Source organism: Lycium barbarum, chromosome 10 (genome assembly GCF_019175385.1).
Source record: "Lycium barbarum isolate Lr01 chromosome 10, ASM1917538v2, whole genome shotgun sequence".
Taxonomy (NCBI): Eukaryota; Viridiplantae; Streptophyta; class Magnoliopsida; order Solanales; family Solanaceae; genus Lycium; species Lycium barbarum.
In genome coordinates, this window is record NC_083346.1 from 113,360,393 (window position 1) to 113,378,174 (window position 17,782).

Here is a 17,782-nt window from a genome sequence, read left to right on the forward strand (position 1 = left end):
GCTACAGAAAAAAGAGCCTTTAAGTGCTATCAGAAAAAAGAGTTTCCCCCAAGACTGACAAAGCTAGTATGCCAGTTATGTACATTAGAAACCCGTTTATGTAAGTAATCTAGTTTTCCCAATAAGTAAGACCTGCTTGAAGTAAGTTGAAGAAATGAGTATCAGTATGTTAGAGGAAATTAGCGGAACCACTAGATGACCACTTATTGCTAACTCAAGGGATCCACAGGCTTTAAACGTCAGCTTTTGAACTAAGGAGGAGATCGTGTGATACGGTGCCGCTATAGATTGTGTGTTTCGTAAGTTGATAGGTGTTAAGGAAATTATGTCAGAGGATCACAGTTTCATGTAGCCAAGATAAGGAGCGTAGAATGTGATTTTTGTCATGCTGTTGGGATCAAGTACTAGATAATTATGTTATGAGATAAAGTTCTAGATTGAATAGCGGGTTTTAAGGGTATAACGGTTTCAATTCCATAGTAATTCATGTACTATATGGTACTAATGCCCAGACGTACTCTACTCGTGCCTTTCGTACCCATATCATGCCCATGTTAGAGCTTTACACTCCACGTTTAAGATACAAGAATTAAGTCTTCATACGATAGTAAGCTATGCAAGGGAATGTCCTTTCATGTTTCTCACATCAAGTGTGCTCATGTCTAAAGTTAAAAACCGCATTCAGGTCACACGAATCTATCATGCTTTTATACTCATGTCCATGTTCTAGCATCTAAGTGATTTTCAAATCTGATGATGATCTTGACCCCTATGATTATGTTATCCATGATTACCACATACTCGTGCCCCAATCCACTTCGCTATGCATCCCACTTATAGCGGTATCATAACAATGATTTTGTTAGATAATAATGAAGGTGAACCAAAATGGATGTCTTACCCATGATTCTATGTAATTCGTGCTTATGTTTCTTTGGCTAATGTTTTAAACCATTTCGTAGCTTGACACAAAGGATGCCGTTATCTTTTCTGAAGTACCTATGCCATTTTTATGTTCAAAGTAACTTTCTACCCATGTCTTAGATGCTCGAGGAACGAATTATTCATGCCTATAATCTATTTTTTTCATGAGCCTTATTTATAACAGGGGCAATTACTCACGATGATAAGAGTAAGCTATGTTGAATCATGTCCCATCATTTCAGTATATCTAAGTTCTAAAGGTAATACTTTATCCATGCCTTACATCTATGAGTACCCAAGAGTTAGCCTACAATTGTACTCCACGCAAGTCACACTTATGCCTTAGTCTTACTTCAATGCTCATGAACTCAAGTCCATACGCCATGGTATGCAGATACTCATGTAAACGCCATGTTTTTCATGAACCCATGTCCCATGTCATGCTATTCACATTTCGTGCCATATGAATCACGTCCCCATGTACGCATGTTCCACGTTACGTCCTCCATGTACGATGCACCATGTCATGTCTGTTCTCTAAAGCAAAGTATCTCATGTGAATAGTACCAATAATTCCTTTTCTCTCAATCCTCTATAATTCACTCACGAGAATGAGCAAGATGAGCCAAGGTATTCATAATCATGAGTGACAGCTAATAAGATAACCAGAAGTAAGGTGCATTCCTATATTCAAATAGATATCTTTTCATGTACCCTGTGATACTTATCTCACGAGTATTCTACTCTGATTTGACTTATTCATGTCATGCCTATGATAAAGATTTATGAATACCGATGTTAGGATCATATTCAGGTTATACGACTCAATGTCGCATTCACATCGAGTTGCGCTTACATTCAAAGCCTAAGTCATACTCCTATCTCATATTACCATGGTGACATAAGAACGTCTATGATCAAGTCTCTAAGTATCCAAATCCTACCCGCGCTTAGTATTCAACAATCATGTTTTCGACACTCAGATCCCATGTTACGATATCCAAGTTTACACGTATTCATATCTCATGACAGTTCATGTCATCCAGTTTCATATATTTATGTCCCATGTCATGCGTCTTACGCCCAGGTAATCATGTTATGTTCGTGCCTATTTTAAGTACTCATGTTATTCGTGCCTACGGATTTTATTCCAAACCCCATATATAGTAATCACGTAATCATTCAACCAATATTCGTGTGTTCAAGCCAGCTCAGTATTTAGGTTAGCTACATTCAAGATGTAGTAATCACGTTATGTCACATCATGCGTATTAAGATACCGTGTGAGTTGTGTGTTGGTACTTTAGTCAGTTGACAGGCATTTGAGAAATATTGTGAGGGTCCGAATTATGAAGGAAGTCCTGCCATAAGTTTTGTAGATTCTAGAGTTAGTAGCGATTCTTAATCGCTAGTCATAAATCGAGGACAAATGTTTCATGATTCTCATTCATGTAGGTGCTACTCAGCTTCATGTTCCCCATGTACATGTTTCCATGTAATCACGTATTCAGTTCTCATGATCCATGACCATGTTCCCATGTAACCATGTCAAGCTCTTATATTTTACGTCATGTTTCTTTCATGTTCATGTATTCAAGCCATGTCTAGTCATGTTCTTAACCATGACCCATCATTCGAGGACGAATGATCCCAAGGGGTAGATATTGTAACACCCCGTTCCTTTAACCTAAGCTTTGACCATGATCCTAGACTTAGAAAACCAGATAAAGAATGTGGGAATTTGAAATTTCCTCTTCAGTTGTAAGATGGTGGTTTATGCCCATGAACAGTGACCGTATTTCAGTATACGGCCCGTATTTCAAGTCGTAAACTGGTACCAAAGATTTCTGAGCATTCTGGAATTTGACACTTAGAGGTTACATCGTTAAATACGGACCGTATTTCAAAATACGGCCCTTATTTCAAACATTATTTGGAATTTCAGAAATCTTCCTTGAAGAAAGTTGTAGATCTTTGAAATACCTTTCCAACGGTATATTATGGGGGTCAAACGGACATCTGTACAAAGAGTTATGGCCATTTTACTGAAGAGACGCAGTGTAGTCCATACGGAATACGGACTGTATTTCAAAATACAGCCAGTATTTAACTGGGCGTAAAATTCAATTTTCCAGAACAGTATATATTCGTCCATATCGGTTCAAATCATTATTTTTCATTCCTTCAATCCCTAGCACGACCTCCTACCCTTCTCCATCATCAAGAAAACAAGGTAAGCCTATTCTAATTATTTCAAGTCAATTCTAATACATATCCTTGTAATTTAAACAAGAAATTATCATTCTAAAACTAAGGTTTTCAAGAAAACCCATCTCAAAGTTTAAGAATTCAAGATTTTGGAAATCCTCTTCTGTTATATCCCGTATTTTTGAACCTCGGAGCATCTGCTGGGGTGGGGCCCACATACCGAGATTTTTTTTTGGAACATCTGAAAAGTCATATGAATCACATATGTAAAGTTAAACACAACTCATGAAGTACCTTTGGACCAAATCAAAGTGGAAACCCTCCAAACGAATATTTTTAAAAAAACGTTTTCGGGTGACCTGACTTTGGGGGGCAAAAACTGTATTGTAAGTTTGGAATTTCGAAAATACCTTGAAATAGAAGTTGTAGATAATTGAATTAGCTTTCCATCCATAGGTCGTGGGTTCCCAGGTGACGTCGGTACAAGGAGATATGAACGTTTTAAGGTCGAAAGGTCAGTGGGCTAGGCCCAACTCGGGACCAACCGAGTTGGCCCAAAAAAATGAAAAAAAAAAAAATCAGGCCCAAGTGAGGAGCCATTCGGCCATGGTCCATAAAAAGGATCCAAGCCCATGGAATTAAGTCATGTGGTCAATGAATAAAAGACCACTTAATCATCCAAATTCCATAGAACTTTCAAGAGAAAGAATAGGAGGAAAAACAAGAGAAAAACAAGAACAAAAAGAGGGCATTTCGGGTTTGGCCATAGAAAAATCACCCCTCAAAATCTTGCCTCTAAAATTATGTTCTTGTTGAATTCCTACTAAATTAAGTGTCCTCTACAACTTGGTGTAATTGTTTTGGAAGAAGGAGCACTTATTTCTTCAAGTTGACAACTTGTTCAAGTGAAGAAGTTTGTAGAAAAAGGTAAGAATCAATTTCTTTTTCTTATGTTATGAAGGTTTGTTTATGTTGTGGTATGTGGAAATGAGTAGAAATTATGGAAATAAGGAAGTTTGCAAAGTGGGTATGTATATATATATGTAGCCATGGGTGTATATATGTTGTATACATATATGAGTTAAATTTTATGTTGCATTCTAGTTGTGGTTATGATGGAAATTATATTGGGAATGAAAGTTGAATGAATTTTGGTTGAAGTTGGAATGTAGATGATTATGTCACTTTAGAATAATTTTGTGATATTATGGAAATGAAGTTGTTAAGATGTGAATTATGATTATGGTTGATGAATTTGGAAGTTGGAAACTTGTTATGAAGTTGTATGCCAAAGATTTGATGTTTTGCATAAGTTATGATTTTGGCGGAAGATTGTATATCATGTATATCGAGTGTATATCTTAAGGAAAACGATATGAAATGTTTCTAGAACTATATGGTGATGATCATGATGGTTGTTGAATATGAAATTATTGATCTTAGTTGAAAGTTGGGTTGAATTGAAGATTATGTCAACTTGTGAGAAAAATGACTAGTTGAAGGATATTTGTGTTTTAATGTTCATTGTTGATATTGTTGTTGTCGTTTGGGTTGTTGTTGATGATTTATAGCCGAGTTGAATTCTCGGGGTGTCATATGTATAGGGGAAGTGCTGCCGAAATTTCGGTAGCCAAATATGCTTAAAGTTGAAATAATGGCATTAATAATTCACAATTGGTAAACTTGACCAATTGCAGTTTTTCGACGAAACGGGAAGTGGGTTTGGAAAGGCTTAAGGAGCGCGAAAGGTATGTAAAGCAACCCCAATTCTTCCCTTGGCATGCCCCTAGTGTGTTAGGGTTGGATCCGGGCCTCGAAGGACCTCTTGGCCCTCGGAATCCGCAAGACAAAATTTCAGTTTTTCCTTCAGTAGAATTGAACCATTTTGATACGCTTTTTTCTGAAATTATGCAATTTTGCTCTAAATTATTCAGAAAATCATAGAATGTTTGTATAACCTTTTTAGGTGATACTATATGCTTAGAGGGCACAATTTGAGTCCGCCGCCTTGTTTGTCCCAAGGCGGGCCCGCTATTTACGGTTTTGCCCCTAATGTGTTAAAGCTTCCTTTTTAAGCGATTTTTGAAAGAAATGTTTTAATTACTCTACTAATCGCTTAACGAATATTATTTTAAATATTCTGTTAAATATTATAAATTATTTTGACACTCGGAATGACTTCGGGAAAGTTATACTTCTGTAATTTATTATGATATCCGAAATACATTTATTATGATTCCGTCCGACTCCATTGGATTGGTTTGTCTTTGATACGCTTCATCGAGTCTTTGAAAACATTTATGATATTTTTAAATTGCATTAGTCTCTCACTACTCCATTCGTGGATGTCCCAATGTTTCCCACACTGAGCCCGGGCCAGGATATGTTGTCAAGCGAAATTCTCTGCATTGTTCGCCGCGTCCCGATGTGAGGGGGCAGGTATACGCGTACATGGGTCTGTGGAGTATGATGTGCCATGTCCGCCTATTCTGATCTGATCTGTATGGCCATTTTGATATGACATTATATGATACGGGGCCACGCCCCTTTTTCTGATTCCTCTGTATAGTGGCACCAGCGTCGGGAGGGTGGCCACATTCTGTCTGCCGAGTCCCGTGTCAGGGACCGGATATGATATGATATGACATATGTTTCTGTACGCATTCTGTCTGTTTTGGAAATATGCATTTGACACTCTGGATTCTGTACTCATTTTCTGTAACCATTATGATTTGACTTCTGTGATTCTGCTTTACATATTCAGTACATATTTCGTACTGACCCCCTTTCTTCGGGGGCTGCGTTTTCATGCCGCGCAGGTACTGACGACAGGTTCGCTGATCCACACGTTTAGGATCCTATTTCTGCTATTTGGGGCGCTCTCTTCTACAGAGCCCATCTTTTGGTACAGTCTGTCACTGCTATCTGGATATGTACTTTGTTCAGGGTATGACGGGGCCCTGTCCCGTCTTATGATTATGATATGTTCTGTAGAGGTCTGTGGATACATCTGTGTGGGTTCTGTACATATGTTTGGGATATTCTGTTCTGTGATGGCCTTATCGGCCTATGTGTGCCAAGTCTGCTTTTCTGCTAAATTCTGTAGCGACCACTAATATTATTATTATATTATTATTCTATTAATATGCTAATTTGGGGTATCGGGTACGTATAGGTGCCCAGCTCGGGCACTGGTCGCGGCCCACGGGGTTGGGTCGTGACATCTTCAAAGTTAGAGTCTTTAATTCAAGTTTGGGGCATTACCAGGTACGTAGAGTTACTATCTACATGTGGGAATATCATTGTTCTTTCCCACGCCTCATAATCCATAAATTATGATCTCTACTAAAACTGGGGTTTCTATACCATGCTCATGATAGCCCTAGGTCCATGTCCATGATTATATTATATATAAATTGTTATAATTCCATCATTGAGTTCTTAATATTTCTTTATGATTATTGAGAATCCGTCCGTAATCCATGAAAACCCATATCTTGTATTCCATGGGTTATTGCATGCATGTTTTTAAATAAAAATGCTTATTTCATGAATATCCTACATGTCTACAAGTTTTCATGCAATTGTGTTATATAACTATATTCATGCCATGACTCAAGATACATACATTCTAAATACAAGTTATTTCATGAAACCATGTTTACAAGTTATTTCATGAAACCATGTTTACAAGTTATTTCGTGAAATCATGATTACAAGACAAATACAAGTCAATTCACGAAAATCATGGGCTTCTTAGCCAATTATATCATGTTCATGTTTTTTGGAGTTGCACGAATTACAGAGAAGGCTCAGATAGCCTGAAACTACGTAGCCACCGTAGGACGAGGATCGCTCCGCCCAGTTAGGACGATTCCTTAATTTCACACTGAATGGATCCATTAGGCACGTTACCACCTTATACCCTGGCAAGGTATGGGGGCTTTGCTGGTCCGGCGAGGTACCAGACTCCACGTATCCACGTGGTGATATCATGTTCTCGGTTTATGAAATGCTCTCCATACTTATCATGTTTTACTTATGTTATATATATGTATCCATGCTCATGCTCATGCTCAAGCTCATGTTCATATCCAGGTTTTCAGTTTCAGTTCTTATCATGTTATTCCATGTGCCATGTTATTTCTTTCAGTTACTTTACATACCAGTACATTCAATGTGCTGACGTTCCTTTTTATTGCCCGGGGGCCTGCATTTCACGATGCAGGTATTGATTTACAGGACGACACATCTGCTCAGTAGGACAATATTCGTATCAGCTTATTGGTGAGCCCCATCTCATTCGGGGTTTAGTCAACTCTTTATTTTATAATTAGCTATGCATCTAAGGTATGCTGAGTGCCTTGTCCCAGTAAGCATGTTTTCTAATCAGACTCATGATAGAGGTTTCATAGACTAGACAAGTCAGTTATGTCATGTCACACTTTCGGAGTCGTATAGCCATTTTGGCTCATTCATGTTATTTCCACACTCATGTTTAAACAAGTATTTTGATTAAGTATTATGACTTATTGCATTTTATAAAAGCTCATCATGCATTCACGTTATATTCCGCTCATGTTATGCCTTATGATGATTCAGCAAGCCATGTAGTTCGCTCAGTCACATGCAGTAAGGCACCGAGTGCTGTGTTACGCCCAGGCCGTGTTAACTTATTAAAATAGAATTTTGTTGTGAATGAGGTTATAGACTTATATTTTCCCTTTCTTTTGAATTATTTACTTAAGTTACGATGAAACCTACTTATGTAATGTTGGAATTTGACATAAGAGTATTATGTTAAACTTTTCCTTTTTCTTTTGAATTTAGGTTATATTTTCGATTTTAAGTTATTTGCTTTCACATTGCATGTTGTTTATTTTTCAGTTACATTTGTTGGATTTTTTGTGTTAAACATTTGAATAATGTTATGGAATTATATTTATAATTTTTTTTGTCAAACATCCAATCCATGATGTTCACACCAAAAAAAAGTCTTTTGTTAATTTTATAAAATTAATTAAAATTAAATATTATTAATTTGAAATATATATATCAATTATTTTTTACAATATTAGTTACAAATATATGATTATTAATTAATATATTTTGAAGAAAAAATTTATTATTAAATAACTAACTTAATATCATTTAAAGGCAAATATTTTTTAAATATTAATTTTAATATTTTTATAATTAAATTTTATTTTAAAATTAAACTAGCAGTGTAATTACACTTGTGTAACCAAACAACACGTTTGCAATTACACTATAATTACATTATTACACTAATGTGTAATTACTATCCTAGTAATTGCACCGATTCCAATTACCAGGTGGCTTTCCAAACAGGCCCTTAAGGTCATTCTGTTTGCTTGATCCAAAGTGTTCATATATTTTTCCTCACAAATCTTCCCCTGCTCCTCTAATTGATTTGTCTTAATAAAAATATCACCTATTTTTGTTTTGGACCACTCAGTTAAGGCTTTGCTCACCCTTTTTAATTTTTGTTGAATGATCCAAAAAGAATTCCCTTCCACATGTTGGTTCCACTGCTCTTTCACAATATCTTGGAATCCTTCTTGTTCAACCCAAAAATTCAAAAACTTGAAATATCTTATGGTGTTAGAAGTCTGATCTTGTAGGGTAATGAAAAGAAGATAGTGATTTAAACTCACTCTTGCTAAATGTTGGACAGAGATAGAGGTAAACTTAGCTCCCATGTCATCATTAGCCACCATCCTATCCAATCTTTTCCAAATGATTTCCTCTTTCTTCCTTTCATTACACCAGGTGAAGGGATTACCACTGTATCCCATATCTGAGAGTCCACATTCAGTTAAACACTCCAAAAAAAATCAATATTTTTGCTCAAATTATGAGGGATCCCACCTAATTTTTCTTCAGGGTCAAGTATGCAGTTAAAATCACCACATACTATCCAGGGATGATTGATAGTGGATGTAAAGCCCCTCATATGTTCCCACAAATTGACCCTACCAGCAGATCTGGTCCTTGTATACACCACTGATATGTAAATTTCCACATTGACCTTGTTATGCAGGATTTTACAGGTAAGCATTTGGTTATCATTAGCATAGATATCACATTTCAGATCATGGCTCCAAAAGACCCAAATTTTACTGCTAGAATTCACAAAGCATCCATGTATACCCAATTTTTGTTTATAGAATCCAATTTTCTCCTCTGTGATGAAAGGTTCTTGTATAGCAACCAAATAAATGTTGTGTTGATTTCTTATATTCTTCAATCTTTCAGTTGCAGCTTGAGACTTCATGCCCTATTCCAACTAAGGACCTTAATCATTTAAGGTTCTTGTTGGAGGAATTTTTAGATAACTTTCTTTGGCTCCTAGTAGTAGAAGCCTTTTGTGCATGCTTTCTTCGTTGATACTTGCTAGGTGCCACAAAGTCAGGATCGTTTTTAGTGCTAAGGTCACCTCGGTCAATAATGTTGTTTTCATTTCCCTTTGTGTTTGTATCATTGTCTTGATCATCTTTCTCCACTTCCATAGATCCTTCTAAAGATTCATCTGTGTTTTTTTCTTCTATGGATTCTCCTTCTGCCCATTCATTAGGTGGATCTCCTTTGACCATTTTTGCTTCTTCTGTGGCTTGGAGTGGTTCAATGTTGTTAAGAGCATTAAAAATGTTATTTGAGATTGGGTCCTAGAATTCCTCTGCTCCAGTGCTATGATCCTTATCTTTGCTTCCCTCCCATGTCTCATTCATCTTCCTTTTATGTCTTTGAGAGTTCCTCTTGCGCCTTCTACTAACTGTTTGCCATTCTTCTTGTTGTAACACAACTTGTAGATCATGGGGTTCTTGATAGTAAAAGACACTATTTAGCGAGCATCATTACGGGTATTTGTCTCATCAGTTATAACAATTTGTTTACCACAAGGTGTCCCACTAGCTTCATTGACTCCAACTAGTTCTTCTTGCTCTTTATCCTCCACTTCAACATGCTCTAGAATATCAGTTTCATTGCAGGTCATCTGTTCGCCTTCCCCATTAGTTTCTATCACATTGTGATCAGGAGAAATCATGGTAGAGGCTTGTTCAATTCTAGATGTCTCATCCTGACTTTGAGACTGTTTATTGGAAATCTCTTCATTATTGATGTAAGTAACAGGATGTGTTCTATCCACTCGCCTAGTTGATTTGAATGTTTGCTTTGGTGGAGCACTTTTTCCTCTGTTTTGCCTTGTGGGAGGGGGGAGGGGGTAAAGCGGGGGCACTTTTCCCCCTTTGAATTCCCCTGCCTCTTTGGTTGGTCTGATCTTTATATGTAACCATCGATTCAACCTGCTTCACTTGAGCCTCATCTCCATTTTAGTTGTTGATCCTATTTTCCTGAGGGTTAGCATCAGATACATTCATTTGTTCTCTAGGAGTATTGTGCTGTCTAACTATCTCAATTTCCTTTCTTTCTTTTTCTTTTTTCCTTTCCAATATTCGACATTCAATCAAAACATGACCAAGTTTCTACAATGCTTATAGCATTTGGGAATGTTTTCATATTCAAGCTTTTGGGCAAAACCTCTTAAAGGTTCATTATCATCTCCCGTTACAATCCAAACGCTATGAATTAGAGGTTTCAATAAATCAATTTCTACTCTTACCTTAGCCATGCTTAGTCTATTCATGGATTCAGTAACCATGTCAAGTTCTATAGGTGTACCTGCTTCAGCAGTGATTTGTTTAGTATACAGCCATGAGTGCATATGAAATGGGAGCCCTGTAGGAGCACCCATACCGGAACAATAGGAATATCCTCTTCCTGCTTGAAGTCAGGCGACCATTTTTAGAGCCAGATTTGGTATCCGTCAACTTCAATTACACGTTTGTATAGAATCACATTGTTGTTGAAAGTCAGGAAAACATCAAAATTATCAATAACCCCAATCTTGACTTGTGCATTTTCAGGCGAAAGTTTCATCGAATTTTGACCTAATTGTGTCAATTTGGGGTCTTGATTTCAGGTACCTCCCAACTATCGTAATTGCATTTTATGTGTTCTATTTTAAAATGTTATCTTTTAAAAAACAAAGTCATATGTGTCCAATCATCCGAATGTTGCAAAGACAGTGCATATATAGTTAGATCGACGAATCCTTCATGTTCTAACAATGGAAGACATATACCTATATTATCTCCCAAATTCTTTTATGAAAAATGACATAGAAGTTATATAATTACAATTAAGAAAGACATTAGAATTTTCTGGAAAGTTAGTCTGTGCTTCTTTTATTTAACCATTTGATACTCAAAATTTATAAATCCAACTAAATTGGACTCGTGCTGATAGGCAAAGGTAGAGTCGGCATTGTGATTACGAGTTCGACAAAACTAGCTCAAACTCAAATCTTGTATTTATATTAAAATATCAACTAATTGTTAAGTTTAAAGTCCACAAATGTATTAAGTGATGGACTTTAAAGGTGAAGTATGAATTGAGAAATGGAGGGAAATGAAAGTTTGAAAAAACAACCTTTCAAGTGAACACTTCTCCCACATTGGTGGTTGAAAGTGTTATGTGTGTGCTTATATTAAGCAACACATTCTCTAGCTCATAAAGGGTTGAGAAGAGGACCACCCCTCGCGCTGTCGTTGGCGCTTGGCTCGGCTTCAGCTTTGGATTTGGATTTGCTCAAATGATTTGATTGATAATTTTTTTGGACCAAATTTATTTTATTTCCATTTTCGTTACTTAATATTTCCAATTCGGATATTAATTAATTCACGCGAAATTTAACATAATTCATTAAATTCGTGAAAAAAAATTTCACACCTGTTAGGATCAAAATAACAGGCTATAAATTTTCAGAGGCTTCGCCTCATTTTTACACACTGAAAATGAAAAACTGAAAACATTTTTGCCTTCTGAAAAACGCAATTTTTCCCCTCATACTGCATTCTTTTCAAAACCAAAAATCAGTAAGTGTCGTGTGATTACTGCCATTCGTTGAGTTCGCTGAAATTCTGCAATTTCCATTGCCGGTATTGCAGAATAGAATTTCGTTCTATCCTGGGAAGAATTAATCCAAACCTTTGGCAACTGTGAGGGGATTAAATTCTTTAAGGAAACACAGTTTTTATGTGGGCTCGAAATAAACATATTGTCCTTTAGTTTATATAGACAGATTACAATTTGATTAACAGGAATCACAAACTTAAAGAATTTAATAATTATACTTCTATTTCATCTAATATTTTGTTCTGGTTGGAGACTAAAATCCTCGGATTTTCTACTCCAGTAATCTACCCGATTTGAAGATATAAAAACTTCATCGAGATTATTACTTTGTGTGTTCGATTAGAAGAATATAAAAACTTCATCGACATTATTACTTTGTGCGTTCTATTTATTGATTCTGGTTCTGTTTTGTTGTCAAACAGAAAATGGCTGATATCACTGTCAAGAACGCTACTGGCTCTGGTGCAAAGATTGTCGCCTCTTCCAGTCGCAACACAACTGTCCCTGCGATGGCTGCGGCAGAGAAGCCCAAAAAATTTTCGGGCATAGACTTTAAACGCTGGCAACAGAAAATGTTCTTCTACTTAACAACCCTCAATCTGCAAAAATTTATTACTGAGGAAGTTCCTGTTCTACTAGAAGAGACTCCGAACAACGAACATTTCGTCCTGACAGAGGCATGGAATCATTCTGATTTTCTACGTAAAACCTATATTCTCAATGGGCTGGATGATGGTCTATATAATGTCTATAGCGGCTGTAAGACGTCTAAGGAATTATGGAATGCTTTGGACAAGAAATATAAGATCGAGGATGCTGGGTTGAAAAAGTTTGTTGCTGCGAAGTTCTTGGACTTTAAAATGGTAGATCATAAATTTGTCATGTCGCAGGTCCAAGAACTTCAAGTGATTACACAAGATCTTCTTGCGGAAGGAATGGTAGTCAATGGAGCTTTCTAGGTTGCGGCCTTTGTGGAAGGATTTTAAAAACTACTTAAAGCACAAACGTAAGGAAATGACATTAGAAGATCTAATCGTCCGTCTTAGAATTGAGGAAGACAACAGATCTGTTGAGAAGAAGACCAATGGAAAACAAGCAATAATAGGGGCAAACACCGTTGAAACTGCCCCGACAAGTACAAAGAAAAGGAAGCGGGCTTCTGGAGGGAAGAATGTTCCAAGCAAGAAGAAATTCAAAGGAAGTTGTTACAATTATGGCAAAATTGGACACATGGCTTCAGACTGTCGTGCTCCGAAAAAGGATAAGGAGAAGAAGAAAGGTCAAGCCAATATGGCTGAAATGAATAATGAAGTGGATAATCTATGTGCCATGTTGTCCGAATGCAACTTGGTAGGTAACCCGCGAGAATGGTGGATAGACTCGGGTGCTACTCGCCACGTGTGTTCTAACAAGGAATTCTTTTCTTCTTATGATGCAGTTGGACCCAACGAGACGATCTTCATGGCCAATTCTGCTATTGCCAAAATCAAGGGAACAGGCAACATTGCCTTGAAGATGACGTATGGAAAGATTGTGACGCTCAAGAATGTCCTTCATGTTCCAGAAATGCGGAAGAACTTAGTCTCAACTTCACTACTAGTCAAGAATGGATTGAAATGTGTTTTTGTTTCTAATAAGGTTGTTGTTAGCAAAAACGATATGTATGTTGGAAAGGGCTACCTCACAGAGGGTCTTTTCAAACTCAATGTAATCTCAATTGATATGAATAAAATTTCTCCTTCATCTCATTTACTTGAGTAAAATAGCTTATGGCATGCACGTTTGGGACATGTTAATTATAAAGCATTGCGAAAAATGATTAACTTGGAAATACTTCCTAAGTTTGAATGCAATAAATCCAAATGTCAAGTATGTGTTGAATCCAAGTATGCTAAGCATCCTTATAAGCCTATTGAAAGGAATTCCAATATTTTAGACTTAATTCATACCGACATTTGTGATATGAAGTCAACACCATCACGCGGTGGGAAAAAGTACTTTATAACTTTTATTGACGATAGCATTCGATATTGCTATGTGTATTTACTTAATAGCAAAGACGAACATATTAATGCATTTAAACAATACAAAAATGAAGTTGAAACACAACTGAACAAGAAAATCAAAATGATTAGAAGTGATAGGGGTGGAGAGTATGAATCTCCCTTTGAAGAAATATGCTTAGAATATAAAATTATTCATCAAACTACTGCCCCATACACCACACAATCCAATGAAATTGCGGAAAGAAAGAATTGAACATTGAAGGAGATAATGAATGCCTTATTGATAAGTTCTGGTTTACCGCAAAACTGGTGGGGCGAAGCTATCCTTACAACAAGCCGAATACTCAACCGAGTGCCCCATAGCAAAACAAAGTCCATTCCTTATGAACAATGGAAAGGTAGAAAGCCTAGCTTAAAATATTTCAAAGTGTGGGGGTGTTTAGCCAAAGTACAAATTCCTAAACCCAAAAGGGTAAACATTGGACCCAAAAACTATTGATTGTGTTTTTATAGGATACGCCACCAATAGTAAAGCGTATCATTTTCTGGTTCATAAATCAGAAAATCCCGACATTCATGTTAATATGGTAATGCAATCTGATAATGCTGAATTTTTTTAGAATATTTATCCGTATAAAATAGAATGTGAGTCGTCAGGTGAAAGACCTAAACGACCTCGGGAAGAAACAAAGGAAAATATGCCTAACGAAGAGAATCCAAGACGTAGCAAACGTCAAAGAACATCGACTTCCCTTGGTCCAGACTTTTTGACATTCTTAGTAGAGAATGAGCCTCAAACTTTCAAGGAAGCAATGTCTTCCACCGAAGCACAATATTGGAAAGAGGCAATCAATAGTGAAATAGAATCCATATTAAACAATCATACTTGGGAACTGGTTGATCTTCCTCCGGGAAACAAACCTTTAGGCTCCAAATGGATTTTCAAGAAGAAAATGAAAGATGATGGCACTAGTGATAAATATAAGGCAAGACTTGTTGTCAAAGGATTAAGACAACGAGAAGGTCTTGATTATTTTGATACATACTCATCGGTAACAAGGATAACATCCATTCGAGTGTTGATAGCGTTGGTTGTGGTGTACGGACTCCATATCCATCAAATAGACGTGAAAACAGCCTTCTTGAATGGAGAGTTAGAGGAAGAAATCTATATGGATCAACCCGAAGGGTTCATAACTCCCGGAAAAGAGAAGAAGGTGTGTCGACTTGTTAAGTCACTTTATGGACTTAAACAAGCACCCAAACAGTGGCATGGAAAATTTGACCAAACAATGTTGACAAATGGATTTAAAATTAATGAATGTGATAAATGTGTTTACGTTAAGAATGTTCCAAATCACTTAGTCATTGTTTGCCTGTATGTTGATGATATGTTGATAATGAGCAAAGACATTGCCTACATAAATGCTACTAAGTGTATGCTTGCTAGCAAGTTTGATATGAAAGACTTAGGAGTTGCTGATTTAATTCTAGGAATTAAGATCCATAGAACTTCACAAGGTCTAGCATTGTCACAAACTCACTATGTTAAGATGGTACTTGAAAAATTCAAGTATCTGGAGTTTAATGTTGCAAAGACTCCGATAGACTCCTTGCTCTTACAAAGAACCAAGGTCAAAGCAAGTCTCAGTTAGACTATGCTCGAGTGTTGGGAAGTTTGATGTGCATTATGAATTATACACGACCATATATAGCTTGTGCAATAAGTAAACTGAGTCGTTACACAAGTAATCCTGACCAAACTCATTGGATGGCAATGCAAAGAGTTTTGGGGTATTTACAATACACCCAAGACTATGCTTTGCACTATAATAAATATCCTGCGGTAATTGAAGAACATAGTGATGCAAATTGGATCACCGGATCATCTGAAGTTAAATCCACAAGTGGATACGTTTTCACCATTGGAGGAGGAGCAGTGTCATGGAAATCATCCAAGTCAACATGTATCGCTCACTCTACAAAGGAGTCAGAGTTTATAGCTTTGGATAAAGCTGGTGAGGAAGCTGAATGGCTACAAAATTTCTTGGAAGACATTCCGTTTTGGCCTAAACTAGTGGCACTTATATGTATACATTGTGATAGTCAAGATACAATAGGAAGGGCTGGCAGCGTCATGTATAACGGAAAATCTCATCACATACGACGAAGACATATTACCGTTAGACAATTACTCTCTAGTGGAATTATCACAATTTGACTATGTAAAGTCAAAGGATAATGTGTCGGATCCACTTACGAAAGGCCTAACTAGAGAGGCGGTTGATAAATCATCAGAGGGAATAGGATTATGGTCAAGAACAAGTAATAATAATGGTAACTCCACCTAACTAACTGGAAATCCCAAGATCTAGGTTCAAGGAGATCAAACAAAGTTATGAATGATAGTTCAACATTGTCGTCAAACTCAATCCATTCTCATGATAAGACAATGTTCAAGAACAAGGATAAAGCGCAAAGGCTTTTTAATGGTTTATAAGTTTGATGCGAAGTATATCAAATTGTGTATCTACAGGATGACACATTTAGGAATCACCTATGTGAGCGTGAAGTGGAAGCCGCTTCAAGGAGAATTAGAGTAAGGCCAGTTCTCTACACACTCATGAAACCAGGCGGTGTTCAAGGCTGAAACGAACACAACAATAAGAACCAAAAATGGTTAAGGGTTAAGTGTGTGACATATGTTGTCTAGATATACATTAAAGATCGACAGTTCAAAGATATCAAATCTACCGATTAATCGAGTATATCCGATGTATGTTCACTATGGAAAGTTCAAAGGGAAACCAACTTACCCAGATGCGGTTAATGCTTACCTGTAATCACACAAGTTTGTTTTTTAGGCATGTTCCATATATAGCCATTCCCCATTCATGTAGGGGATTGTTAAGTTTAAAGTCCACAAATGCATTAAGTGAGGGACTTTAAAGATGAAGTATGAATTGAGAAATGGAGGGAAACAAAAGTGGAGGGAAATGAAAGTTTGAAAAAATAACCTTTCAAGTGAACATTTCTCTCACATTGGGAGTTGAAAGTGTTATGTGTGTGCTTATATTAAGCAACACATTCTCTAGCTCATAAAGGGTTGAGAAGAGGACCACCCCTCGCGCCGTCGTCGTCGCTCGGCTCGGATTTGGATTTGGATTTGGTCAAATGATCTGATTGATAATCTTTTTGGACCAAATTTATTTTATTTCCATTTTCGTTACTTAATATTTCAAATCTGGCTATTAATTAATTCACGCGAAATTTAACTTAACTCGTTAAATTCGCGGAATTATTTTTTCCCAACGGAATTTTTTTCCAACGGACATAATTGGTCATCTCCTTCACCGAACAGGCACTTTCACACCTGTTCAGATCAAAATAACAAGCTATAAATTTTCAGAGGCTTCGCCTCATTTTTTACACACTGAAAACGAAAAACTGAAAACATTTTTGCCTTTTGAAAAACGCAATTTTTCTTTCCCCTCATACTGCATTCTTTTCAAAACCAAAAATCAGTAAGTATCGTGTGATTACTACCATTCGTTGAGTTCGCTGAAATTCTGCAAATTCCATTGCCGGTATTACAGAATAGAATTTCGTTCTATCCTGGGAAGAATTAATCTAAACCTTTGGCA

General features: G+C 36.8%; 1 protein-coding gene across 3 annotated transcripts; it reads left to right on the forward strand.

Moving 5' to 3' along the window:
* The first annotated feature begins 8,557 nt into the window (after positions 1–8,557).
* LOC132615941 (uncharacterized) lies at positions 8,558–13,872 on the forward strand. Of its 3 annotated transcripts, XM_060330547.1 has the most exons (4): positions 8,558–9,206; positions 11,082–11,137; positions 12,555–13,482; positions 13,571–13,872. In XM_060330547.1, exons 3-4 carry the CDS (start codon positions 13,078–13,080, stop codon positions 13,643–13,645), a joined length of 480 nt encoding a protein of 159 aa, XP_060186530.1. In that variant the 5' UTR covers positions 8,558–9,206; positions 11,082–11,137; positions 12,555–13,077; the 3' UTR covers positions 13,646–13,872. The 3 variants fall into 3 exon arrangements, with proteins under 3 accessions (XP_060186530.1, XP_060186529.1, XP_060186528.1); XM_060330546.1 differs by having other exon boundaries at positions 8,559–9,206; positions 12,555–13,872; XM_060330545.1 differs by lacking the exon at positions 11,082–11,137 and having other exon boundaries at positions 8,559–9,206; positions 12,555–13,872.
* The last annotated feature ends 3,910 nt before the right edge of the window (positions 13,873–17,782 follow it).

What these genes read in the sequence shown, in the direction of transcription:
- LOC132615941 (XM_060330546.1), top strand. Translation starts at nt 12,558, where the DNA reads ATGGCTGATATCACTGTCAAGAACGCTACTGGCTCTGGTGCAAAGATT.